Source organism: Elgaria multicarinata, chromosome 17 (assembly GCF_023053635.1).
Source record: "Elgaria multicarinata webbii isolate HBS135686 ecotype San Diego chromosome 17, rElgMul1.1.pri, whole genome shotgun sequence".
Taxonomy (NCBI): domain Eukaryota; kingdom Metazoa; phylum Chordata; class Lepidosauria; order Squamata; family Anguidae; genus Elgaria; species Elgaria multicarinata.
In genome coordinates this window covers 26,479,759-26,505,451 of record NC_086187.1, presented here as the reverse complement: position 1 = coordinate 26,505,451, position 25,693 = coordinate 26,479,759, and the positions used below count along the sequence as shown (strand labels likewise).

The following is a 25,693-nucleotide window of genomic DNA, read 5'->3' as shown; positions in this document are numbered from 1 at the left end:
CACCTGTTTACCCATCACCCATTTCACTCCCCTTCCTTTGTTGTCTCCCTTATGTCGATATCTGGACTGTAAGCTCCTTGGGACAGAGACCTGTCCTCATATTCTTTTGCAAAGCGCCACATGCATAAATGATACTATAGAAGTAATTATACATAACAATGCTTGACGTGAGTGGGCAATCAATCCATTGCTGTGTTAGGACCCCCAGCGTGGGACCCAACTTCTCTGGAGAAAAAGCTATCTTGGCCAGCTAGTGAGGTTTCAGACATTTTGTGGTAAGTTTCTCAAATTGTCAAGTGGGCCCCAAAAGGTTGCTTACGCCTGGGCTACAACAGCTGGCCATTGGCCATGCTCGCTGGGGCTGATGGAAGTTGGGAGTCCAAAAACATCTGGAAGGCCAGAGGTTCCCACCCCTGGCCTGGAGACAAAGCATGAAAGCAATTTATTTATTTATTTATTACATTTTTATACCGCCCAATAGCCGAAGCTCTCTGGGCGGTTCACTGCCTGTTGTTTGTCCTTAGGACCTGGTGCTCTGAGGTCTACACAGTTGATCCTGCTTTCTGTTTCTAAAATATCTAAAAGCCAGTTGCCACATTTTTATGGGAAGCCAGACGTGTGCAGGCTTGAGCCTTAACAGGCAGTATCGCCAGGGACCGGAAGACGATCCAGCCCCAACTCCCATGTGGGGCACCCCTTTCATTCCCCACCCCTATGAATCGTTAACAACCCCATTATTCCAACAACGCGCAGAAATGTGCCCTCCCTAGACATGTTAGGGATTTCTTCATACTCTAGGGCAGCCTTCTTCAATTTGGTGCACTCCAGATCTGTTACAGCCCCAACACATCTGGAAGACACCAGGTTGGGGCCTCCATAGCTTTGCACAAAAATATTGGCTTGTACGGTGTATAAACACTGGCCTTCTCTACCAACAAGTTAGCGCTCTTTATATTGCTTTGATTGGAATTGGTTTTTAATCTTGTCTTTTAAATGTGATTTTAATATTTATATATGAACCGCTTAGGGATTTTATTATATTGAGTGGTATATAACAATAATAATAACAACAGTAGTGGTGATGGCCACCAACCTGGACAGCCTTAAAAGGAGATTAGATGAATTCATGGCTTATCAATGGCTAATAGTCACAATTCCCAGTATACTGCCTCTGATGCTGGAAGTAGTATAATCTCAATACCAGTTGTTGGAGAACATGAAAAGGAGAGTCCTATATGTGGGTTTCCCAGAGGCATCCAGTTGTGGAAACAGAATGCTGGATGTCCCCTTTAAGCAGGGTTGTTGAACCTCTTTCAACACAAGGACGGAATTCCATTTCAGAGAAGTTCTCGTGGGCCGCTGGGTGGGCGTGGCTGAAAGCAAAAGGGGTGTGGCCAGAATACCAGCATATTGTAGCTTAAAGCTTACGCTGCTCTGTAATGAAGTCCCAGGCAACGCATTTCAAGCTTACAGAAAGAAAAAAAACCTGCACAAGTTCCACCAATCAGTATTCCCCGCCTTTGCCACCCATCACAGTGGAAGGGCCTTTTGCTAAATTTTAAACAATTCAGTGGTTTTCTTTTAAACTGTGTGTTTTTAAGCGTGGTGATTTGTCCTCTTCCTATGTAAGAAGTTACGCAGCTCCAGCTGGCAAAACAGGGAAGTATAAAAATAAAGTTATTAAGTCATGCTCAGAAGAGATCACTACAGAGTTTTAATGTTCCCCTTAAGCCAGACATGTAAACCAACCACTAAAGAAATGAGAAGTATCTATTCCAAACACACAAACCAAAACTATTTATGAAAAACGTATACAGAGAGAGAGAGATGTGTAAACTGTGCTCTTCCCTGCCAATCCTGTTTCCTTCAACAGAAACTGGAAAAGAAGTTTTACTCCATCCTCAGTGTCCAATAAAATTCAGAGTCGTGCTATGTTACAGTTGTGCCCCTTTGCAAAGAGGTTTAACTTTTCCTTTCAAAGAGGTTTAACAATTCCTCTCCTGGTTCCTGAGAGCTTTGCAGAAGAAGCAGATAAATGCCTTCTAGCGGCTGAGAGAGTAATGAGACCACCCCACTATTCGATTCTCTCTTACAATGTTGGAGCCAATGTATGCATTCAGAATAGGTGCTACAGCTGTTTCTAGAGTGTACCAAGTGGGAAGGAGTGTGTGTGTGTGTTGTATTTGAAAAACAAAGAAAAACACCAGTTCCTCGAACCTAAAAAGCTAGCATGTCAGGGAGACCAGGCTGGCACTCTAGTTTTCTGTGTGCAATGATTGTGTTTTAAGACAAGGGAGTATCCCTTCCACGTACAACTAGAGATGGTACACTCCAGGAACAGCTCCAGCACCCTCAAACTCACGCCGAAACAGAAACAAACATACACATCAATGCATTCCACCCAGGGCGGTGCAGTGACGCTTGTGAGCTGCAAGAACCAAGAGTCCGGCACAAAACGTCCTGCTTCGGCACCGACGAAGCGCTGCAGTGCGCCGGGCCACTTCTGAGAAGAAAGAGGAGCCGCGTCACAGAGTCCGAGGTCGCTTCCTCTTTATTCCTTGGGGATCTCAAACATGCAGAGGCTCTTGTACTTCTGAAGCAATTCGCTCTTGGTCTTCACTTGCTCGCGGAGGCTTTGAAGTTGCTGCTGCTGCTGCTCAGGGCTCACACCAACGCCCTGCATGGTCTTGATCAGCTTGCGCATCTCCACAAATTTGGTCCTCAGCTCATTCAGCACCTGGTGGACATCTTGGCTGTCTTTATCCATGCTGGAGCGGAAGGGAAGGAGGAGAGAGTAAGGGCAAAAAGCAGGCGTTATTACACTTGCATGCCAGGAACAAGGCGAAACAGCAGGGCGCCCGCATTGCCCGGCCGCTGCGCCCACGAGTTCAGGAATAAAAACCCGAGCTGGGATTTGGGAGGAAGCACGCCCCCACGGACGCGTTCTGAAACTACCGCTTCCCCGAGAAAGCGCAAAATCTTTAGCTCTTGGTGGTTGTTTTATAACCTCCATTTCTTGCTGCTGCTTTTAGTTTTAATTGTCCTGCGTTCTCTACTTTGACATTTTAAGAGCTCTCAAACCTCTTATCTTGCTTTTTCACTTTTTCACATTATCGTCAGGCTTCGAGTAAGCCGCCTTGAATATTATCTAAATGGAAGAATGGCTGGGAAAGTTTTTAGTAAAATAACTAAGGTTCCATTAAGTTAACTTGGCTAAGAACACAGCCAGGACTCACTTTGCCTCCCCACGAAAACACTTAGCAGGTGGCTGCTTGCACAAAAAACCATGGTCCTATGGATGGCTTTTAGAACTGGTTATTTATAGCTTGGAATAATGATGATGATATGATCATCTTTTTGCAATGTGATTTTTATCTCACTTGGCCTCTTTTATAAAAGACATTTAATTTCCTTAGATTCAAAGCCCCTAGGAAAGGAACCAGGGTCAGATACGGCCACAAAGTGGCTGGAAACAAAGGACCTATGAGGAGAGACTGAAAGAACTGGGCCTGTTTAGCCTGGAAAACAGAAGATGGAGGGGAGACAGGAGAGCACTCTTCAAATACTTAAAAGGTTGTCACACAGAGGAGGGCCAGGATCTCTTCTCGATCCTCCCAGAGTGCAGGACACGGAATCACGGGCTCAAGTTACAGGAAGCCAGATTCCGGCTGAACACCAGGAAAAACTTCCTGACTGTTAGAGCAGTACAACAATGGAGTGAATGACCTAGGGAGGTGGTGGTCACTCCCACATGAGAGGCCTTCAAGATGCAGCTATACAGCCACCTGCCAGGGATGCTTTAAGGTGAATTCCTGCACTGAGCAGGGGGTTGGACTCGATGGCCTTAGAGGCCCCTCCCAGCTCTACGATCCTAGGATTCTATGATCAGGAAAAACTTCCTGACTGTTAGAGCAGCACAACAATGGATGGAGCCAATGACCTAGGGAGGTGGCGGGCTCTCCCACCCAAGAGGCCTTCAAGAGGCAGCTGGACAACCATCTGTCGGGGATGCTTTAGGGTGGATCCCTGCACTGAGCAGGGGGTTGGACTCGATGGCCTTAGAGGCCCCTCCCAGCTCTACGATCCTAGGATTCTATGATCAGGAAAAACTTCCTGACTGTTAGAGCAGTACAACAATGACCTAGGGAGATGGTGGGCTCTCCCACCCGAGGGGCCTTCAAGAGGCAGCTGGACAACCATCTGTCGGGGATGCTGTAAGGTGGATCCCTGCTCTGAGCAGGGGGTTGGACTCGATGGCCTGTGGGCCCCTTCCAGCTCTAGGATGCCACCTGTGGGCCCCTTCCAGCTCTAGGATGCCACGCCCCCTGGCAGGCCCCCTGTAATCCTGGCGGTCCTGCCTGGGGCTGAGGGCTGGCTGCTCCCGTGCCCTGCAGCGACCCCTTCCGACCCCCCCGACCACTGACCATTTGATGATGTCGTGCACCAGGGGCAGGAAGGAGTAGTCCTCCTGGCCGGGGTGCTGCGGGGCGGCGGCGGCGGGCGGCGGCGGTGGCTGCTGCTGCTGCTGCGCTTGGCCCGGGCCCCCCTGCGCGGGAGGCGCCTGGAACTTCGGCTCGGCCGGCGAGGGCTGCTGCTGCTGGTGCTGCGCGGGCGGCGGGGGCGCTGCTTGCGGGTCCCCCGGAGCTGGCGGGGCGGCCGCCTGGGAGGACCCCGGGGGCGGAGGCGGCGGGGGCTGCTCGTCGGTGCCGGGGCGCGGGCCCCCGACGGCTGCGGATCCCGAGGTGGCCATGCGGGGGGCTCCCCGGGCGCGCGGGCGCGCCTCTGCCGTCTCCTTCCTGGCTGGCTTTTGCGCTTGCACGCGCGCTCGAGTCTCCTTTTTCTTTGCTGGCTTGCCCTGCTCGCGCGCGCGCTCTATTTTTATTTTATTTTTTGGCTTGCTTCTTCTGCTCGCTCGCTCTGTTTTTTTTTTTATTATTATTATTATTATTATTTCTGGTCCCTGCTTTCTCCTCCTTCCTCCCCTCCTTCCTGCCGTCGCAGCCAAAACTACCGCGCGCGCCTGCCCGCCTCCCCGCCTCCTGCAACGCGATCTTGCAAACGCCGCTGCAGGATTTGTGCGTCAGCCGGGAGCCGCCTCCCTTCCCAGCCTCGGGGATGCAGCAGCAGCAGCAGCAGCATCTAGTTATTGATCTGCTTCTTTCTTCACTCTCTTAGATGGCGATGGCTATTTGTGGGTAGAAAAAGTACAAACCCAACACATGGATAAATCAGGGTGACCCTATGAAAAGGAAGACAGGGCTCCTGTATCTTTAACAGTTGCATAGAAAAGGGAATTTCAGCAGGTGTCACTTGTATATATGCAGAACCTGGTGAAATTTCCTCCATCACAACAGTTAAAGCTGCAGGTGCCCTGCCCTCTTTTGAATCTGGTCACTCTAGTATAGCTACTGCAGCTTTAACTGTTGTGCTGAAGAGGGAATTCCACCAGGTTCCCCATATATACAAATGACACGTGCTGAAATTCCCTTTTCTATGCAACTGTTAAAGATACGGGAGCCCTGTCCTTTTCATAGGTTCACCCTACTTTAACAGCGGCATTGAAAAGGGAATTTTGGCATAGGGTCCACCCACTCCAACCTCCCTTTCAATGGGTCACAGAGAAAAGGGCTTAAGCTAGGGTGACCCTATGAAAAGGAGGACAGGGCTCCTGTACCTTTAACAGTTGCATAGAAAAGGGAATTTCAGCAGGTGTCATTTGTATGCATGTAGCATCTACTGAAATTCCCTCTTCATCATAACAGTTAAAGCTGCAGGAGCTATAATAGAGTGACCAGATTCAAAAGAGGGCAGGGCACCAGCAGCTTTAACTGTTGTGATGAAGAGCTAATTTCACCAGGTTCCCCTTATATACAAATGCCACCTACTGAAATTCCCCTTTCAATACAACTGTTAAAGACACAGGAGCCCTGTCCTCCTTTCCATAGGGTCACTCTAATTTATCCATGTATTGGGTTCATACTTTTTCTACCCACAAATCGCCATCTAGGAGAGTGAAGAAATAAACTTCATTTGTTTTTATTGGCAGGGCTGGGCAGAGGGGGGCAGGGGAAATGGGGCGTTATGATTTTGAGGGGGCCTACTCCGAATCCCCCTGCCATTGACAAGGCAAAGTTGCTTGATTTTTCTGTTGTTGATGATGAATTTGCCCAAAGAAAAGCACAAAAAGCATTTCTGAATGTGAAGAAGTGATGTTTTATATGCATCTTGAATAAAAGTGGCCATTACCTTTTTTATAAATCTTTCTAGTTCATATGTATTTAGAACTGATTAAAAAATACTTAATGAGGCATTTTAAATGGGGCCTACATTTTCTATCTGGCCTGCACCTATTACCAGCTTTGCCCAGCCCTGTTTATTGGCTTTGTACTTAATTTTTCTTAAAAAAAACTTCCAATAAATAATAAAATTAACCCCAGATCCTTGCCATGGCCAATTAATGGTAAATGATGGGCAGAGCCAGGAAATCTGCTTCCCGTTTTGTTTAAATAAACATTAACAAGCTATATATAGTCTAAAATGATACCCTATTATGAATGATGTATTAGCCAGCAAAGGGCTAAAAATAGCAGATTTAATGGGCAGCTGATTTCCGAAGAGTAGAAAGAGAAGTCAGCAGCGCCCTGGATTATCAAATTGCTAAGTGGGGGCTGGGATTTAAAAGCAACGGTTGCAGTCTCACAGGTCAAAATGGAACCAAGAATATTTGGCAAAAGAAGAAGTGCAGAGTTACTGCTTCACTCAAGAGATAGCGCTAACCGTGAGCCAAGACCGATTCTGCTAGGAACTGTTGTTTGCTGCAGAAGTTTAGTCCCACAATATTATATTTATTTATTTACATTTATATACCCTTCCATAGCCGAAGCTCTCTGGGCGGTTTAAAAACAATGAACATTAGAACAGATATACAAACTTTAAAACCACTAAAAGTATAAAAACAACAATATCCATTTAAAACAACTATAAAACAGTTATAAAATCAGCATATGCTGTTAAATGCCTGGGAGAAGAGAAAGGTCTTGATCTGACGCCGAAAAGATAAACAATGTTGGCGCCAGGCGAACCTCATCGGGGAGATCATTCCACAATTGGGGGGCCACCACTGAGAAGGCCCTCCCCCTTGTTGCCATCTGCCGAGCTTCCCTCGGAGTAGGCACTCGGACGAGGACCTTAGATGTTGAGCGCAGTTACGGGTAGGTTCATGTCGGGAGAGGCGTTCCATCAGGTATGGTGGTCCCAAGCCGTGTAAGGCTTTATAAGTTAAAACCAGCACCTTGAATTGGGCTCGGAAACGTATAGGCAGCCAATGCAAGCGGGCCAGAGTCGGACTTCTAGACAAATGGGATTTTGTGTTTCTCATTGTTTAGTTAAGAACGTAAGAAGTGCCCTACTGGATCCAACCAAAGATCCATCTAGTCCAGCACTCTGTTCACACAGTGGCCACCCAGCCATTGGCCAGAGATGAACAAGCAGGACGTGGTGCAACAGCACCCTCCCACCCATGTTCCCCAGCAACTGGTTCCACATCTATTCCTCCGCCAAAGAGTTGTCACTGTTAGGATGTTCTTGGGGACTCGAACCTGCAACCACAAGGCTGGAGGCTGGGGCCTACCTTACTGAGCAACCATGTGCTCAGGCCTTGGGCCCCTCTTTGGGCACAGAAGGGAATAGACCTGTACAATACCAGTCCCTGTGATTGGCTGGCAGTATGGAGCCTCCAGATTGGCCATGGGTGGTATAAACTGACCTGCTTGTGTTTGGTCAACAGAGGAGAAACTTCTGCCTCTTGTTGGTCAGGTGTTAACGGCTTTTCACTGGATTGGAAGCTATCTTGGAGAGCTCAGTCCAACCTTTGCTCATTGCAGACACTACATTGGAGGATACACCCTCAGCACCCTTGACAGATCTCAGCCAAACCTCTGCTTAAATATCTCCAGCAAAAGAAAACCCATCCTCGTACCATGTCTATCCCGCAACCAAAGAGTTGTCACTGTTAGGATGTTTCTCCCAAAGTTACACTGAAATCTGCTTTCCTGCAACTTCCAACCTCCAGCCATTAATTCTAGCCTTCCCGTCTGCAGCAACTGAGATTCTGCTATACGTTCTGCATTTTAGATATTTGAAGGCTCCCATTGTTTCTCTCCTTCATCTTCTCATATTTTTTCCTGTGGACTGAGCCCTCACTGTTCGGAAGCCCTTGAACTCGGAGGCTTCTGAGATTCCTACGCCCGGCTGTACTGAAGCCGGCAGGGTGGGAAAAGTGGTGGAGACGATCCCCCCCCTTCTGAGTTCAGAGCACTGTTCCTGACGTCAGAAGAGGTTTTCTGAGCCATCCTGTGGTCCCTGGGACACTTGCCTAGGGACCATAGGAATTGCTGTGTCCAAAACAAATTTCCTTTGAAATTGTCGAAGACCACATCAAAGTTAACGTGCGTTCTCGCAGCACTCAAGACTAGAAGGTTCATTGTGGCCTAAGCGTCTACATGCCAAGGTCCATTCTGGCAGATGTGTGGAATCAGTTATGTACCGGTGTGGAGAAATTTGACAGGGAGATAGTTTTCTCCCTTGTTGGGAGAAGAGTCAGGACAGACCAAATGAATTGCTTGTCTGTGTTTCCAATGGCATGGAATTTGTATATCGAATTTGCTGCCATGTGATGTGGGCATGGATAGCAGCTTAGAAGGTTTTAAGACCAGATGAGACACGTTCATAGAGAAATCTATCACTCGTTATTTGTCAAGACCAAACTTCTCTGCGTTAGGTCTGTGTTCCTTACCCCCTCTTCTCCCCTGGGCTAGCAAACACAGGTTGATTTTTTCTGTGTGTGTGTGTGTATTTTACCCTGTTCTTTTTATAGATCTATATAAAGATATTTTGTCATTGTGCATAGCTTGGGGATTCCCTGGACATACAGATACCTCTTTCTTGTGTATCTGTCGGAGTGGAGGGGCGGGGAAAACCATTTTGGCTACTTAAGCAACCTCCAGGTTTTAGAATGCCTCTGAATGCAACTGTGGGTCCTTCTCCGTGAGCCCCTGCCAAAGGAAGTGAGGCAGGTGGCTACTAGGAGCAGGGCCTTCTCTGCTGTGGCACCCCGGCTGTGGAACAAGCTCCTCAGAGAGGTTCGCTTGGCACCTACAGTGTACTCCTTCCGTCGCCAGCTGAAGTCCTTTTGATTCTCTCCGTATTTTAACACCTAATTTAACTTAAATTTAAACTTTACTGTTTTAATTCCATATTTTAACCGATATCGATTTTTGCTGTGTGGTTTTATCCTGGTTGTGCTTTTTTATATTGTATTTTGTATTTGTGTTTTTAGATTATTGTTTGTTTTTATGCTCTTTATGGTTTTAATTTTTGTGAACCGCCCAGAGAGCTTTGGCTATTGGGCGGTATAAAAATGTGACAAATAAATTAATAAATAAACTGTGTGAAGAAAAGACTACCGTTCTGTTCATGTTCTACTTGTAGGGATCCCAAAGGGATATGGCTGAGCACTGTGGGAAACAGGATACTAGGCCAGATGGACCTTTGACCGGATTCAGCAGGGCTTTTCTTAACATTCTCATCTAGTCAATGAAAAACAGCTGCCACAATAAATCTGTTTAGTGTTAAAGTGCTACAAAATTCTGGGTTGTTTTTGCTGCTCCACATTGAGCCCTTGCAATTTAGCATGGATTCGGTATGCCTTAACTGTGAAGAGCTCCTGAGTAAGTCCTTGTTCTTTGTGACGTTCAAACAGGGCCGGTGCCAGACTATTTTGCGCCCTAGGCAAAGTGAGCTACTTTCACACACACACACACACACACACACACACAGCAAAAAATGCCAACTTTGATTTTTAAAAACATGTTTCCTGGGGGGGGGGGGAGGACAAAACTTGAAACTGCTAAATTTATTTTAAAGTGCAAGAAATACATCTGTGGGTCTAAAATGCATTATTTAATAGGAATATCACCTTCAAATCATCCCCCCAACTCACACACGTGCACGCACATACACACTCAGCATCACTCACTCCAAACAAACACATGCATGAACACATGCATTCACTCAAAGACCCCATGCACCCATACATTCTGTCTCTCTCTCTTCTGGAAGCGTTCCGTAAGTCCAAACGTGGAGCCGCCCCACCCCCACCCCAGCATTCCTGTCTTCGCTTCGGCTGGGCGGGTGCAGAGCGCCATCTCGCCCACCCAGGCCCAGCTGAATCCTCGGGCCGGGCTGGCTCACAGCCAACGCGCGTGAGTGCTACACTGTGCCCGGCGCCCCTCCTAGCTTGGCGCTCTAGGTGGCCGCCTGAGTGGCCTCTATGGTAGCACCAGCCCTGCATTCAAACACATGAACAGAGGATCTAGTAAAAGTGTGCAAAGAGATTTTGGAGGAAGGGCTGGGCAGGAAACAGGCAGCACAAGACTGAATTCAGTACAACCTTGCTTTCTATATGGAACTGATGAGCTGGCTGGCAAAATAGCTACTCCTGAGGAATGACCAGAGTCTGGTCAGAATTGAGAGGCTGAAGGGATACCATATTCCCCCCATCTCTCCTAAATGGCACTAGGGTGGCCAACTGATGAATCACCCCACTGCAAAAAGAAAATGCATCATCAAAAAAGGGACGGTGATTTGCATAAAATGTGCATATGCTTATTTCATAGAATCATAGAATCATAGAATAGCAGAGTTGGCAGGGGCCTACAAGGCCATCGAGCAGGAATCCACCCTAAAGCATCCCTGACAGATGGTTGTCCAGATGCCTCTTGAATGCCTCTAGTGTGGGAGAGCCCACAACCTCCCTAGGTAGCTGATTCCACCGTCGCACTGCTCTAACAGTCAGGAAGTTTTTCCTGATGTCCAGCCGGAATCTGGCTTCCTTTAACTTGAGCCCGTTATTCCGTGCCCTGCACTCTGGGAGGATCGAGAAGAGATCCTGGCCCTCCTCTGTGTGACAACCTTTTAAGTATTTGAAGAGTGCTATCATTTATCGAGGTACATGCAAATCCGGAAATAATTACCATCACCATTTGAATGGAAATACAGGATATCTCACTGTGACCTGCATGTCTGCCTTTTCAGTCTGCTATTCAGAAGCTCATGGTTTATGGGCCACAGTTCTTAGAGTGTTTTGTCTTTAAACTGGGATTGGATCATACAGACCTTCCAAGAAAGGACACCTTCAAACGGATGACAACCTTTCAAATAGAGGAATGTTCCCTGCAAAAGAGGACACATGGCCACTCTAGCCTTAGTAGGAGACACCAAGGCAACTGATTGAAGTGGAGTTTGCACACGCCAAGGCTGAGTCCTGACGCTGCGTGCCCTGTTTGAAGAGGCGTCTGATCCTTGACTCAAATTTAAACCTTGCCCCAGACAGCACCATTGTTAGATAACCTTTTGGGATCTCCTTGGAGATCTTGAGATATGATGTTCCCACTTCTCCGTGGCTCTGCTTATTCCTTTGTAAATGTGGGTAGCTGAGATGTCTGTCATGACTGTAAGAAAGAACTGAAGAGTCTTTTAGGAATGGTGTACGGCCCAGGAGAAATGTGGCGAAAGAGGCAGAGCGAATTAGGAGCGGCTGAATGAAAACAGGGAAAAGTCAACACTGCAGGACACCGGCCTTCCTGTTATTTATGGCTCTCGTTGGCTCCAAAAAGCAAACAGCCTTCTAACGAAGGCTTCATCTGAATACATCATTCAGAAGCCCTTGACCAGACATCCAAAGTATTCACTCGTTTGTTGAAAAGAGACATTGACTTGGACAGAAGTGCAAAATGAGCCTTAAAGGTTATGAACTATACTATTTAGAGCATTCCAATAATGTTAAATTATGTAATTTAAGGGGGAGGGGAGATTTCCTTTTCATTAACCGTGCTTCTTTCAAAGCACACTTAAACAGGCCACTTTTATTTTCAAGAAAATGCAGCCAGTGGGCCCCATTCTGGGACACGCTCTTGATTCGGATTGTGATCCGTTTGTCTCAGGGGCTTTGCCAAGACCTTTCCAGCCGGTCTAGCAAGGGAGCGTCAGCGTGGGAGTAAAGGAGGTTGGAGGAGGCTTAGGATAACTTGTATCCTGGCCTCTCCAGTCGCCTCCCATACCCGCCCACCATAATGCTCCATTTCCCCGCTCTCCAAAGTCAATTTTCCAACCTCGGAGAGGCAGCTGGCCAGTTCTTTCCATGTCAGCTGCAAGGGGGCAGGGGCAGATCTCTGGCTTCCCCTTCCAAAAGTCGGAACGCTGTCTCCAATCTCAGAAGGGTTTTATGGGCAACTCTATGGTCCCTGGGATACTCTCCCAGGGACCATAGCATTGCTCACTTAAACTGGTTTAGTTGATAAACTGGCTCGTCTATGTATTTCCTGCCTTTTGTTGCCGCAGTTGATGTCATTCTATTGTTTTCATGTTAAATTAGGATTTTTAAAACCAATATTTTGCATATCCTCCTGGTAGCGTAAAATGAAGGTTTATTTTTTTAACAAAAGATTATTTTAAATAAATAAAAAGTTCTGTGACTTTGGGAGCTCAGAATGTGGCAAGAAAGGCTACATTTTAGCTGGGCTTCCTGTACTGTACTGTATTTAGCCGGAAAGTTAATCCAGCCTTGGTGGGTTCACATTGGGGTGCCCGCCTTGCTCTAACTTGCTTGGGCAAGAGTAGCTTATGATTCAGAAACAAACGTAACAGGAGATGTCTTGACCCAAAAAGCTTCTATGCAGCCAGCCCAGAAGTAAAGATGGGTTGCTAATTACGACAATTAAGTGGATCCGAGTTTTTTCAGTGTGCAAAGCAATAACCTCTGTGGTTCCACACCAGCTGCAAACAGCATAATAGAGGAAGTGACTGTTGTGCCATTGAGGTTGTGTTCAGAAGGCCTGTTAAAACTCTGTTTATGTTTTAAAAAATGGGTCAAAAAAGTACGAGTGTGTGTGTGTGTGTGTGTGTGTGTGTGTAGTTCTTCTTTTCAAGTGCCTCGGGCAATGCAATCTCAGGAACGCACTAAATTTGATGGAAAACCTTGACATTCAAACTCAGGAAGAATAAGGGCAGATAATGTCCTTTAGGCTAGTGATTTGCCAGCTATAGCAGAAATGGGGACAAAGTGGCCTTCTCTTTTCTTCCCTGTTTTTATTTGTGAACTATTGCTCATATTTAATTGACCCGATTGCTGAAAATGGTCATCATGTACCTTCAGTTTGCCGAATCGAGCAGGCACCTGAGGAAAGGGGCATCTCAATAAATCTGGATGAAAAGTTTTTAGGGCACCTTAAATGGGAGACACAGCAGTTTTTAGGGCGCTCTTTTGGGAGCCGGTTACTGGGAGGCGTTTTATACTTGGGGACAAGAATGGCTCAATGAAACTACAATGTACAGAGGCCGTATACTGGGGAGCAATAGCAGGAGAGGGCTATTGCCTTAATGCCCTGTTTGTCAGCTTCCCAAGGAGTGTCTATACAGCTCCGCTTTTGCCCCCAAAACGTGCAGCATCGCTGCTGTAAAGCAACACTGATAGTGTTACAATGCAGAAGCCGAGTGAGGGGTTTATCCAGCGAAGAAAATTCACAGCATCGCTGTCACACGGCAGTAACGTGCAGCAAATGAGGCGTGCCGGGGAAACTCCCCAATTTTTTGTTCGTTTCTGACAATTCTGCGCAGCGTTGTAGCTTTGAAAACCCGCACCTGTGCAGGCGCGCGGCTGCAGTCCTTTGAATTTCTGCATTATAGATAATAGCTGCCCTTATTTTCGTTCGGGAGTCAGATTTTAATGTTGTCATGGCGACCATTGCTAAACACTTCCCTGGGTTCCCGCCCGTGCCCTCTACGTGAGCCTCTGTTGCGTTCCCATGATGCTTTTTGCTGAATAAGACGCAGCCTAAGATCCGTAGCCGTGACCGGTAGATGCCGAAGTGGCGATCCACTGCTTAGGAAATTTGTAGTGGTGCCCGCTGCAGTTTCTCAAATTTTCAAATGTGCCCAGATGTCCAAAAAAAATTTTAGGTATAGATGCAAATGTAGAAATAATTACTATAATTTAAATAGAAACACAGACCCTCTCACCACACGGTGACCAGGTGAACCATAAGCCTGCTGTCCAGAGGCTGTTGATGTGCAACACTTGTTATGGAATTGGACAACATGGTCCTTCAAATAGAGCAGCAAAAAGAGGACAACCCTTTGTAAAAGAGGACACTTGGCCACTTTAGGACTAGATGAACCTTGCATCTGATCCAGCAGAGATCTTCTGCTGTTCATAATCTGCAGCCTACTACTCATTTCCCGACAGTACAGAGTGCAAGCGTGGAGAAGCTATTTAAAAGCCACGATGCCCCATAGCCCCATTGTGTCACGGGCTTCTCTTTTTTCCGTTCTTTCTTTTTTTCTTCTTCAAGGGGGATTAATAATTAGCTGCCTAAGAAGAAAACATGTTTTGGATCGGGGAGGTTCACCCATGCTTAGCACAAGGGCCCTCAAGGCGTGCATTGCACCTTTGAACTAAATTTTCTTGGAATACTGTCCAAGCACCTTATTCGAAGGATCACAGGCCTCTGCGAAGGGTGCTGTCCGTGGAGACTGGTGGCTGAAGTGTCAGTGGGGTGATGAATCTGCTCTGGGTTTCAGTCAGAACCAGTCAGAACTCCGAAGGAGCTCTCCAAGGGCTGTCCTGTCCAATTCCGGTTTAAAGGGAAAGAAGTCTAAGATCTCTTGCTCATCCACAGTGCACACCTGAACAGCACTGAACATCAGAACATCAGAAGAGCCCTGCTGGATCAGACCATGGGTCCATCTCCATCACTGTTCACACAGGGGCCAACCAGCTGTCGACCAGGGACCCACAAAAAGGTCACAGGTGCAACAGCACCCTCCCACCCATGTTCCCCACCAACTGGGGCACACAGGCTTACTGCCTCGGATGCTGGAGGTAGCACATAACCATCAGGGCTAGTAGCCTTTGATAGCCTTCTCCTCCAGGAATTTATCCAACCCCCTTTTAAAGCCATCCAAATTGGTGGCCCTCACCACATCTTGTGGTAGTGAGTTCCAGAGTTCAAGCATGCACTGTTTCATGCAAACACACAGGTCAGCTGTTCTAAGTCATCCACACTATGGGGAGATGTCCTGTATATCAGTATTAATTTCCATAAATATTTCTAAATTTGCATTTATACATATAAATTAGCCTTTGCCGTGTTAATGTAAATTTTGGTCCTCGTTTTTGGGGATGCATTTCCTCTTTCCGGGCCATTCATTAGTGGCTACCTGAACACCAAACTCGGTGAAGGGGGGGAATCAGAAATGCCTCCCCCACCTCTCCAAATCCTGCATCCTGGGAGAAAAGATCGCAGTGGTCATACGGTACCTTTTTAATGATAAACAGAGATCATAGCAAAGCCGGGAACATTTGCTGTTCCATGCTCAGCCGGATTATACTAGGGCACTGGCTGGCCCGTTCCAGCGCCTCGCAGGAGCTGCCAAGGTAATTGGCGATGTCTAATTGTTCCTTCTCGATAATGAGACTTTGGCTTGCTCAGAACCAGCTGACGGAAGCACCACTTAAGATGCTATTTTAGGGGCACCGGCTCCAGGTTGGGCAAAGGTGGCCAGAACAGGCGTTCGTTCGCTCAGAAAAAGAACAGCCCTAAACAGCCACCCTTTACTTTGAAGCACAGCAGTTTTCAAACTTTTTTATGGTGGGCCTCTTTGCGTTAGGAAAATATCTGTCTCTGCCTCCCCAAATATGAGGCAGGCAGGCAGGCAGGGGTAAAACCATCAACCAGATCTTCTGGGCTCTTGGGACAACCGTTGCTCCCAGCCTCCTCTAGCTTTCCCATTTTTCCAGATATTTGGCAGATTCTGCATCTGACCCCATAAAGCTATTTAAAACAACTACAGTAGTAGTAGCAGCAGCAGCAGCAGCCACCTTGCACCAAGTTTGCTTCCACACTGTTATTCTAGAGCAGCCTTCCTCAACCTGGGGTGCTCCAGATGTGTTGGACTACAACTCCCAGAATGCCCCAGCCAGCTCTCCCCCAGGTTGAGGAAGGCTGTTCTAGAGCAACCATCCTTTGCTCACTTTCTTTTTACCGAGGAAATAGATGATGTATCGCCAGCCAGTTGTATTGCCTTCCTATCTTCTACAGATTTGATTTGTGGGGATTACACACACACACACACACACACGCACACACACACACACACTTAAAACACAATTGCCATGCTAGCCTGTCTAGTGTGGACTGCCAAAGCATTACTACTGGGCTACTGTATCTTTAATTAAAAGCTTCTGGCTTGTGCAGTATGGCAGTGGCAGCAGCATTACTGATGGAATAGCCTCTTAGGTGCAGCTGAATCACTCATTCCCTATTCCCTGGGGTAGGAGGGTCACTAATGATTTCCTTTTCCCTATTTTTTCCCCTTTTCCTTTTTGTGTGAAATAACACTATTTTAATAATTATACAGAAATGGAAAAAAATGGAAAACCAAATAGCTCTCCTGGTACATAGGAAGGAGGAGCAAGATGGACAACCGAGACCATATTAGATTTGTGGCTATGCATATCTTTCATTTATTTACTAATTTTTATCCTACTCTTCCTCTAAGGAGTCAAGGTAGGGTGACCATATGGAAAGGAGGACAAGGCTCCTGTATCTTTAGCAGTTGCATAGACAAGGGAATTTCAGCAGGTGTCATTTGTAGACATGAAGCAACTGGTGAAGTTCATCACAACGGTTAAAGAGGGCCCTGCCCTCTTTTGTATCTGGTCCAGAGGGCAGGGCTCCTGCAGCTTTAACTCTTGTGGTGAAGAGGGAATTTCACCAGGCGCTGCAGGCCTACAAATGACACCTGCTGAAATTCCCTTTTCTATGTAACTGTTAAAGATACAGGAGCCCTGTCCTCTTTTTCATAGGGTCACCCTAGTCAAGGCAATGTATATGTCTCTCCCCTCTCCTTTTTTCCTCACAACAACTTTATGAGGAAGCTTAGGCTTAGAGTCAGGGACTGGCCCAAGGTCACCCAGTAAGCCTTAACACTGAGTGGGGATTTGGGTTGGAGCAGGGCCTTTTTTGCAATGGCCCCATAGCTGCAGTGTTGCACTCACCAAAGTTGTGCAGAAGCACCTCTCTCTCTCTCTCTCTCTCTCTCTCTCTCTCTCTCTCTCTCTCTCTCTCTCTCTTTCTCTCTCTCTCTCTCTCTCAATTTTGATTGAAATGGGATGTCCCTCATTTTGAAATCAGCTGTTTGCCAGTAGCAGTCTGGGGGTCTTCACTGAATGAGATGCAAATGCTTCATCTCTCTGGCAATCAGGATGAAGGATTCCAGCTTTCTTACATTCCCGACCTTCATCTGGGGGATGCAAGGTGGATTTCAGATGATGCCTTCGCCTGGCGATCTCCTGTTGGAACAACAACCCATCTCTTTCCAGCATGCAACATTTGTCTTGGATTTCTGCGTTTGAGATTCTTGGCTATTTATCCAGCTGTTATTGTTTTCTTGTAGGAAGGAAACCCAGAGAGAAATGGCCTTTATAAGAGCTGTGGGAGATGGGTTAGCCAAAAGGCCCCTTCGGAAGAGACTGTGTTCCTTTTCTTGTGTCTCGTGGGGCTTGAGGAATTTGGACAACAAGACAACTTAGTACGTCAGGTCAATTCAGCATCTCGGACTACAGAGTTGGGATGACGTCTTTGCTGGCATGTTTTTAAAACCCAGAGACAAGGACCTCTGTGAGTCCACGCGGCCGTGCCACATCTTCTGCTGCCAGCTCATGGCAGGAACAAATATTTCTGGAGAAACAGACGAAAGCGTGCCGAGGGAAGGTGTATTCTTTTATTTATTTATGAATTCAGTTTATTAGTCACCCTATAACAAACAGTCCTCAGGGTGGCTTATGTAAATACAGATGAAAATAAAAATATCAAATCAAATCAAACATACCTGCAGACCTGGTTCATACGTTATCGTGCGCTAACCCTCAATTAGTTTTTGGGTTAAGTGTGGGTTGTTTAACCCTCGATTAACCCACAACTGCTGGGTTCACATGACATGCCGCAAACCTTCCGTCACCCCGATCGGAGGTTGCATATTCAAAATGGCGGCGGCTTCCTTTTGGGGAATGGGGAAGAGACAGATGCTTTTGAGATTAGGGTTGGCACACATGCGTGCTTTGCTTCCCCTCACCCCACTCCGTTTATGTGTAAACAAACAGGTATGAAAAAACACCACAACCAGGAGGGAATCTACATATCGTACTGAAGGCGCTTGCGTGCGCCTCCAGTGCGTCCTCAAAACGAGGGTGTAGACGGAAGAAAGAAGAGATGGAGGAAGAGGCGGAGGAGGCGGCGGCTGGGGAACCGGCCGCGTCCTTGCCGCCGCCGCCTCCCCGCCGGCCGAGCTCTCCAACCCGGGTCGCTCTTACCCCGGCAGCAGGAGGCCGGCGGGGAGGCAGCGGCGGCAAGGACGCAGCCGGATTCCCCAGCTGCCGCCACCTCCTCCGTCTCTTCTGGGCAGGTAGGCAGGAATCTACACCATCGTTTTGGGGGCGTACTGGAGGCAAATGCAAGCGCCTTCAGTACGACGTGTAGATTCCCCTCTGGTATTCTCTCTCCTCATAAGGAAACCTATCCTGTAATGCTGCCTCTCAAACTCCCTTCCACTAAAAAACACTGTACGCGAGACGGTACAGAAGGGCTGTGTTGGTTTTTTGAGGGTCTCAATGTCCCTCCTCCCTCTGTGAACCTCCCTTCCCACCCCCGTTGTCACCGGGTGCTACAGTTCCTCCTCCTCTTTCTCGCCTTTGCTTGCTTTACACCTCAAAGAGCTGTTTTAGAGTTCTGAGTGAAACCAGAGCGGATTCACCGCCCGGCTGACATCGGAGCCACCTGCCATCACCGGGACAAAGATAACAGCCCTGGGACAGGATGAAACGGAAGATATAGACCTGGCTGAATCCGAAGCGAGAGCAAAGCGGGGGGAATCAGGTTGGGTTACTTGATGATTAGGAAAGAGAAGGCAGAGGATGGATGCGACGTGGAGCACAAATGTTACAGGAAGAGAACAGGATGAGCTCTATGGGATCAAAGAGTGGAAGACAAACCAATTCACAGGAGTACAAGAGGGTTTTGAAGCATGTATGCAAGGAGGCAGGATGGGCACAAGTAGTTTTAAAGGCAGCTACCTTTTCTTGAATATGGTTATGCAACTAATAGAAATATAGCCATGCATTTCTTTTTTTTCTTTCTTTCTTTCTTTCTTTTTTCTTTTCTGTCAAGTGTATAAAACAGCGTTTCCCAAACTGGTGCACTCCAAATAGGTTGCACTACAAGTCTCATCGTCCTGCAGCCAGCGTGGCTGATGATGGGAGATGCATCCATCAAACCTGGAAGACACCAGATGGACAAAGGGGATCAGAGCCAGGCTTTGATACGGACGATCCCTTATCTTTCTAAAGGCCAAAAGCTTACGTCAGCAGGGCTGGTGCTACCATAGAGGCCACTTAGGCGGCTGCCTAGAGCACCAAGCTAAGAGGGGCGCTGGGCACAGCGCAGTGCTCACGCGCGTTGGCTGTGAGCCGGCCTGGCCCGAGGATTCATGTAATAAATAAATAAATAAATAAATAAATAAATAAATAAATGTAATAAATAAATAAATAAATAAATAAATAAATAAATAAATTCAGCTGGGCCTGGGCGGGCGAGATGGCGCCCTGCACCCGCCCAGCCGAAGCGAAGCCAGGGACACTGGGGTGGGGGTGGGGCGGCCCCACATTTGGACTTCCAGAACACGCCCAGAAGAGAGAGATAGAGGGAGAATGTACGGGTGAATGGGGTGCATGGGGTCTTTGAGTGAATGCATGTGTTCATGCGTGTGTTTGTTTGGAGTGAGTGATGCTGAGTGTGTGCATGTGCGCGCATGTGTGAGTTGGGGGGGAGGATTTGGAGGTGATATTCCTATTAAACATTGCATTTTAGACCCATAGACGTTTCTTTTCCAATTTGTTTGCTATAATTGGCATGACATATTTCTTGCACTTTAAAATAAATTTAGCAGTTTCAAGTTTTGTGCTTCTTATTTTTTCCAGGAAACATATGTTCTTAAAAATCAAAATTGGCATTTTTGGGGTGGTGTGTGGTGTGTGTGTGTGTGTGTGTGTGTGTGTGTGTGTGTGTGTGTGAAAGTAGCTCACCTTGCCTAGGGCGCAAAATAGTCTGGCACCGGCCCTGTAAGTCAGCTTGTATGCTGGTAGTCTCGTAAGACAATGGCCAGGAATTTTGGAAGTTGACCAGGATACCTAGCAGACCGCCTTCCCTTATATACACCCAGCCAACATTTACAATCGTCACAGGAAGTCCTGCTCGTCATTCCAAGACGAACAGAATGTCATCATGAAGAACCTCGATGGCAGGGCCTTCTCTTTAGTGGCACCCACCCTCTGGAAAACCCTCCCTTGTGAAGTTCAGGAGGCAGGAAGTGTAACATCCGTCCAACGCCTCCTGAAAACATATCTTTTTAGACAAGCATAATAATAATAATAATAATAATAATAATAATAATAATAATAATAATAATTCTTGCCCGCCTCTCCATTTTGATCGTGATGGGGATCAACAATAAACGATAAAATACATAATACTCAATTAAAACATAATATACATTGTTAAAAACATCCTAAAAAACATCCTAAAAACATTTTAAAAACAGCTTTCCCTGGACTGTAACATATTCTGGTTTTACATGACATTTTTAAAGTTTTAAATCTTGATTTTTGTATATGATGGTTTTAATTGTAAACTGCCCAGACAGCCTTGGCTGTTGGGCAGTGTAAATATAATAATAATAATAATAATAATAATAATAATAATAATAATAATAGCAGCTGCCCTAGCTCAACGGCCTCAAAGCACAGCATTAGGTCTCTGGGCTCACTGTCAAGCTGAGATGTGTTGAGTGATCTCCCACAGGGAGTGGGGGTCAGCCTTAATTGGTGCTCAGACATCCTGAACTGAACATGCACCCCATAGAGCCGAGAAGTTTGCACATGGCAGTGGGAGCTAGAGACTGGGGGAGCCAGATGGAGAACAGTTTGAATGCCTCTGAGGACGTCCACCTTCTTCTCCTCCTCCTCGCGCAGTGGCATGTGTGTCTCCTTGTACAAGCCGAGGGGAGCCCGCTGCCTCAGACCTATTAAACACCCATTAGACAATGTTCTGTAGGAGACGGTGAGACGAGCCCTTTGGGAATGGTTTGGTTTTCTCCCATTAAAATCAGCTCATTTGGTGGCTACAGAGGGGCGGGGTGGGTGGGGGAACTCTTCGTTCCAGGAACTCCGGTTGGGGGAGAGTTTGCCGGAGGGACGGGGGTGAAGGCAGAAGGGCCCAATCCACCCTGCAGCTGCTTGTCTTTTGAATATATTGCTCCTTAATTGTAGTTCTTGATGTGCTTTCAAAACAGCCGACTCTGTAATGAGCCCGTATGTAGGAGATGCAGCCTTTGGGTCTGGATTTGATCTGTGATGGCCCTGATAAGCCAAGGTCTGGCACTCTGGCTCCTCTGCTGAGGCTGCTTTCTCTTCCACGGCTAGGAGAGCACTTAAGGCATCCGCCGCCCAACGTGCTGCACTGCAGATAGGTTGGATTACAACTCCCATGATCCCCCAGCCAGGCTGGTCAATAGCTATTGGCCAATGGATTGCCTAAGGAGAGGTGAACCAGGAAGGGATGGAGACCATAGAATCATAGAATAGCAGAGTTGGAAGGGGCCTACAAGGCCATCGAGTCCAACCCCCTGCTCAATGCAGGAATCCACCCTAAAGCATCCCAGACAGATGGTTGTCCAGCTGCCTCTTGAAAGCCTCTAGTGTGGGAGAGCCCACCACCTCACCAGGCAACTGATTCCATTGTCATACCGCTCTAACAGTCAGGCAGTTTTTCCTGATGTCCAGCCGGAATCTGGCTTCCTGTCACTTGAGACTGTTATTCCATGTCCTGCACTCTGGGAGGATCAAGAAGAGATCCTGGCCCTCCTCTGTGTGACAACCTTTTATGTATTTGAAGAGTGCTATCATGTCTCCCCTCCATCTTCTCTTCTCCAGGCTAAACAAGCCCAGTTCTTTCAGTCTCTCCTCATAGGGCTTTGTTTCCAGACCCCTGATCATCCTGGTTGCCCTCCTCTGAACACCCTCCAGCTTGTCTGCGTCCTTCTTGAATTGTGGATCAGGACAAAATTCCCGTGCTCATCAGTAGCAGGAAAACACCTGTGAACAGCTGTTGCACCTTACCCTGAGCAAGACAGTGAAACTCAGTCACTTTAAGGTAGTGGTATTGACCCCGCTTTGCATGCAGAAGGTCTTGGGTTCGATCCCTGGCTGCTCCAAGCAGGACAGGGGAAACTCCCAAAATTGTGGGGAGCCATTGCTGCCAGTCAGCGTGGCTAGAGGGACTCCGTATGAGGCAGCTTCTGGTTTTTCTAAAAGCCACGCTGGCTGGGGAGAGTGGTTGTTGTAGTCTGGCCCATGTGGAAGACACCAGGTTGGGGAAAGACCATTTGGGGTGCTTTATGGACGCAATGGAGCAGTAGATCTCAAATGTAGTACCAGCTGCAGTATCGCGGACTCCAAGGTATCCCAAGAGCCAGTCCAAGTTTGATTGCTTGGATATGACCCCTAAAAAAGGATGTTATGCCTGAGCCTGGGGGTTCAGGAAAGTGTGATGGCCACCAGATTTAACCCTCTTCCCTTCTTTCACCCACGCCAACGTGTGGGCATGTCAGCGGAGGCAGGTGACTCCAATACCAGTGGAGCGGCGAATCCCGCTCTGGGTTTCGATCAGAAGCCGTCAGAACTCTAAAGGAGCCACCCAGGGTAGGATTGCGCCATCACATCAAGCTGCTTCACGGTGTGGCGATTTAATCTGAGCGCACATGCTCAGATCTTGCCGGAAACAATTTCAAGGTGCTTCGTCTGTCTGCTTTACCTGTCTGTCCGCACATGATTTTTAGAAAAACACAAGAAGGAAGAGACAACGTCAGATGCTGCCCTAAATCACAGCCGTGGCCACTGCTGCTGCTGCTGTTGTTATGCAAACAAACGTGTCCCACCCTCGTTTAATTCTCATTTGATGGCGCTTGAAAACATTTCTCACTCTCCTTTTTGTACATGTTTGCCAATAGACAAGCCCCTTTTTAATAATATAATAATAATAACAACAATAATATTTCATAAGAGCTGTGTTTGCATATAATGTATATATAGCGTAACACACACACACACACACACACACACACACAGAGGATATCAGAGCTGGGTTTCGACACAGAACGTCCCTTCTCTTTCTAAAGGTCAAAAGCTCACGTCGGCTCTGCTGCCAGCCGTCTGATCCGATGGGAATATTTAAAAAAAGCAAAAGAAGAAGCCCTTCCCCACAAGCACTCAGGGGTTACGCGGGATTCCAGGCGGTGATACTGCTGGAGGGTCTGTGTTCCTAAGCCAGGGAGAAGCCCACGTACGCACTGCAAAGGTACACGGAGTACATGGGAACCAGAGAAGAGCCACTTCACTGAGATAGTGGGGCGGGGGGATCAGGTGGATGGAAAAGACCTTGGAGATATGACCAGATGTACCGTTAGGACTAATTCAAAGCCGTTACATAGGCATAGCCGGGGCTGGGTGGATTCCATGCGAATGCAGATTTTGGCAATGGGTGCAGCTCGGCGTCATGCAAGCCTCAGCTTTCATTTCTCTTTCTCCTTTTTAAAGTAAGTTTAGAACCATTATTCAGGGCCAGCTCTGCCGTTAAGCCGAGTGAGGCAACTGCATCAGGTGGCAGATGCTGAGAGGCGGCGGCGAGGTGTCAGAGGGGAGAGCTGTGCATGCCACACCGCTTGCCATGTGCCCCCTAAGCTAGTCTGCTGCCTTCATATGTAGCAGAGGGTGCTCTTCCATCAACAGTGTTGAAGAAAGCTTTAGTAGTCAGCTTTTGGGAGGGGGCGCCGGCTCGTTCTTTGCCTCAGGCGGCAAAATACCTTGGGAGTTTGCTCACTAAGGTCGTGTCGGAGCTGAGACTTAGGCTCAAGTGAGAGCCAAGAACCAGGAATCAAATCAGGGGGTCAGAATTAAGGGCCAAGTATTGAGCCAAGCATCAAAGCCAGGGGGTCAAGTGAGTCAAGAGGCAGGGAACAAGCCAGGAGCCGGGTGCGGGCGTGTTTGTGTCATTTTTATAGCCCCCTTCTCCGGTCGAGGAGAGGCAGTGGCTGGCTTGGGTGGTGGACCTGGTACATCAAGAGGCGTACAAAAGATTGTACGAAGAAACTAGTCGACACACACGCACCGGTATAATTAATGTACAGAATTTGCTGCCAACAGTTGTGGCGATGGCCATTAATTGATGGGAATCATGGGTAATTTGGTAAATTCCTGGAGAAGAAGAGAACCATCTCTAGCGTTGTACCAGACTTGGAATGGGCAGCTCTTCAAGGGGAGGATGTCTTCGGACAGACTAGAGGAGCCAGCCACCAGGAGTCCGGGCTGCGATCAGAGCCAAGATTCAAATAGTGAGCCAAGTGTCAAGCCTAGAGCCTCCCTATTCAAAGGCAGCCTATCTCTTTAATACCACTCACCGAAATCCTACATGGGCGGATTGCTGTGGCCTCCGTGCTTCCTGGAGGCATCTGGCTGCATCCTGGACTAGATGGACCCTGAGTTTGATCCAGCAGGTCCATCTTCTGTTCTTATGACTCTTCTTGGGTTCTGAATCTTGTTCCTGGCTCACGGCACCTGGTTCTCACTCTGCAAGCTGCTCCAGGTTTTGCCCTTGGAGATGCTTTAGAAGAAACAAAAATATGGTTGATGTGAAATCCTACAGTCAGGGCCAGCATTACGAGTAGGCATGTTTTGGCACGTGCCAAAGGTCCACGCCACGGTAGGGTCCCACTGACGAGAGCCCCCCAGACTTGCTCCTCCTCTTCGCTATGGCAGCCTGTTTGTTCACCCGGCTCCTGCTCTGACCCAAACAATGGGGGTGGTGAGAAGGCGGAGCAGGAGATACGTACCACCACGGCCTACTTGCTCCCTGACTCTCTGCCTGTCAAGCAAGCGACACCCATCATGAGAAAGAAGATGAGGAGCAAGTGCAGCTAGGGACCTCCGCAGGGAGAAGGTAGGCTCACTGATGGAGGGGGGCATTGAGGGTGCCTTACCCAACGCCCCTCAAAAATCTGGATCCAGTCCTCAACCTGATTATGGCCACTGGCAAGGCATCTTCAGGCATTGGGCGAAGTTGACAAGATCCAGGAGTCCAGGCCTGAGGACTGTGGTGGTGGAGCAAGATGTCCTTGCTCGCGATAAACCTGAGAGGTCCCTCATCCACCCCGTCCTCTGCGCTGCCGCCTCTCTCGCTGTAGGGGAGTTGAACTGGATTGACTCGCTGAATCCCTCTGGGCAAGGGAATTATCATTCAGACTTCTTTCCCAGACGCGGGAAGAATTGTCAGCCTGCCGCCCTCCTCTCCCCAGTAGACGGGCTGTTGCTATATGACAGATGCCAAGGATGGAAATGCAGCTTCCCCAGAGGACCAGGTTCTCATCAGGTTGCCATCTGTCCCGCAGCGGAGAGAGGAAGCTGGGCTTAACCGTTGCTGAGTGTCCCTACGTGCACTCTGGGCAGGTGGAAAGAATACGAGTCCGGCGA

The 25,693-nt window shown here is 47.9% G+C and overlaps 2 protein-coding genes across 2 annotated transcripts in view; both read right to left on the bottom strand.

The window, feature by feature from the left end:
* Positions 1–25,693, bottom strand: part of MPRIP (myosin phosphatase Rho interacting protein) — a 477,073-nt gene that overhangs the window by 196,755 nt on the left and 254,625 nt on the right. The window lies entirely within an intron of this gene.
* Positions 1,692–5,018, bottom strand: MED9 (mediator complex subunit 9). Its single transcript, XM_063143255.1, has 2 exons — positions 4,425–5,018; positions 1,692–2,768 (listed from the first exon to the last, which is right to left on the bottom strand). The coding sequence occupies exons 1-2, from the start codon at positions 4,748–4,750 to the stop codon at positions 2,552–2,554; spliced, it is 543 nt and encodes a 180-aa protein (XP_062999325.1). The 5' UTR covers positions 4,751–5,018; the 3' UTR covers positions 1,692–2,551.

Excerpts from the sequence above, each read along its gene's own strand:
- MED9 (XM_063143255.1), bottom strand. The coding sequence starts at position 4,750 with ATGGCCACCTCGGGATCCGCAGCCGTCGGGGGCCCGCGCCCCGGCACC. Across the intron at positions 2,769-4,424 it reads GTGCACGACATCATCAAATG|CATGGATAAAGACAGCCAAG; the intron begins GTCAGTGGTCGG and ends CTTCCGCTCCAG.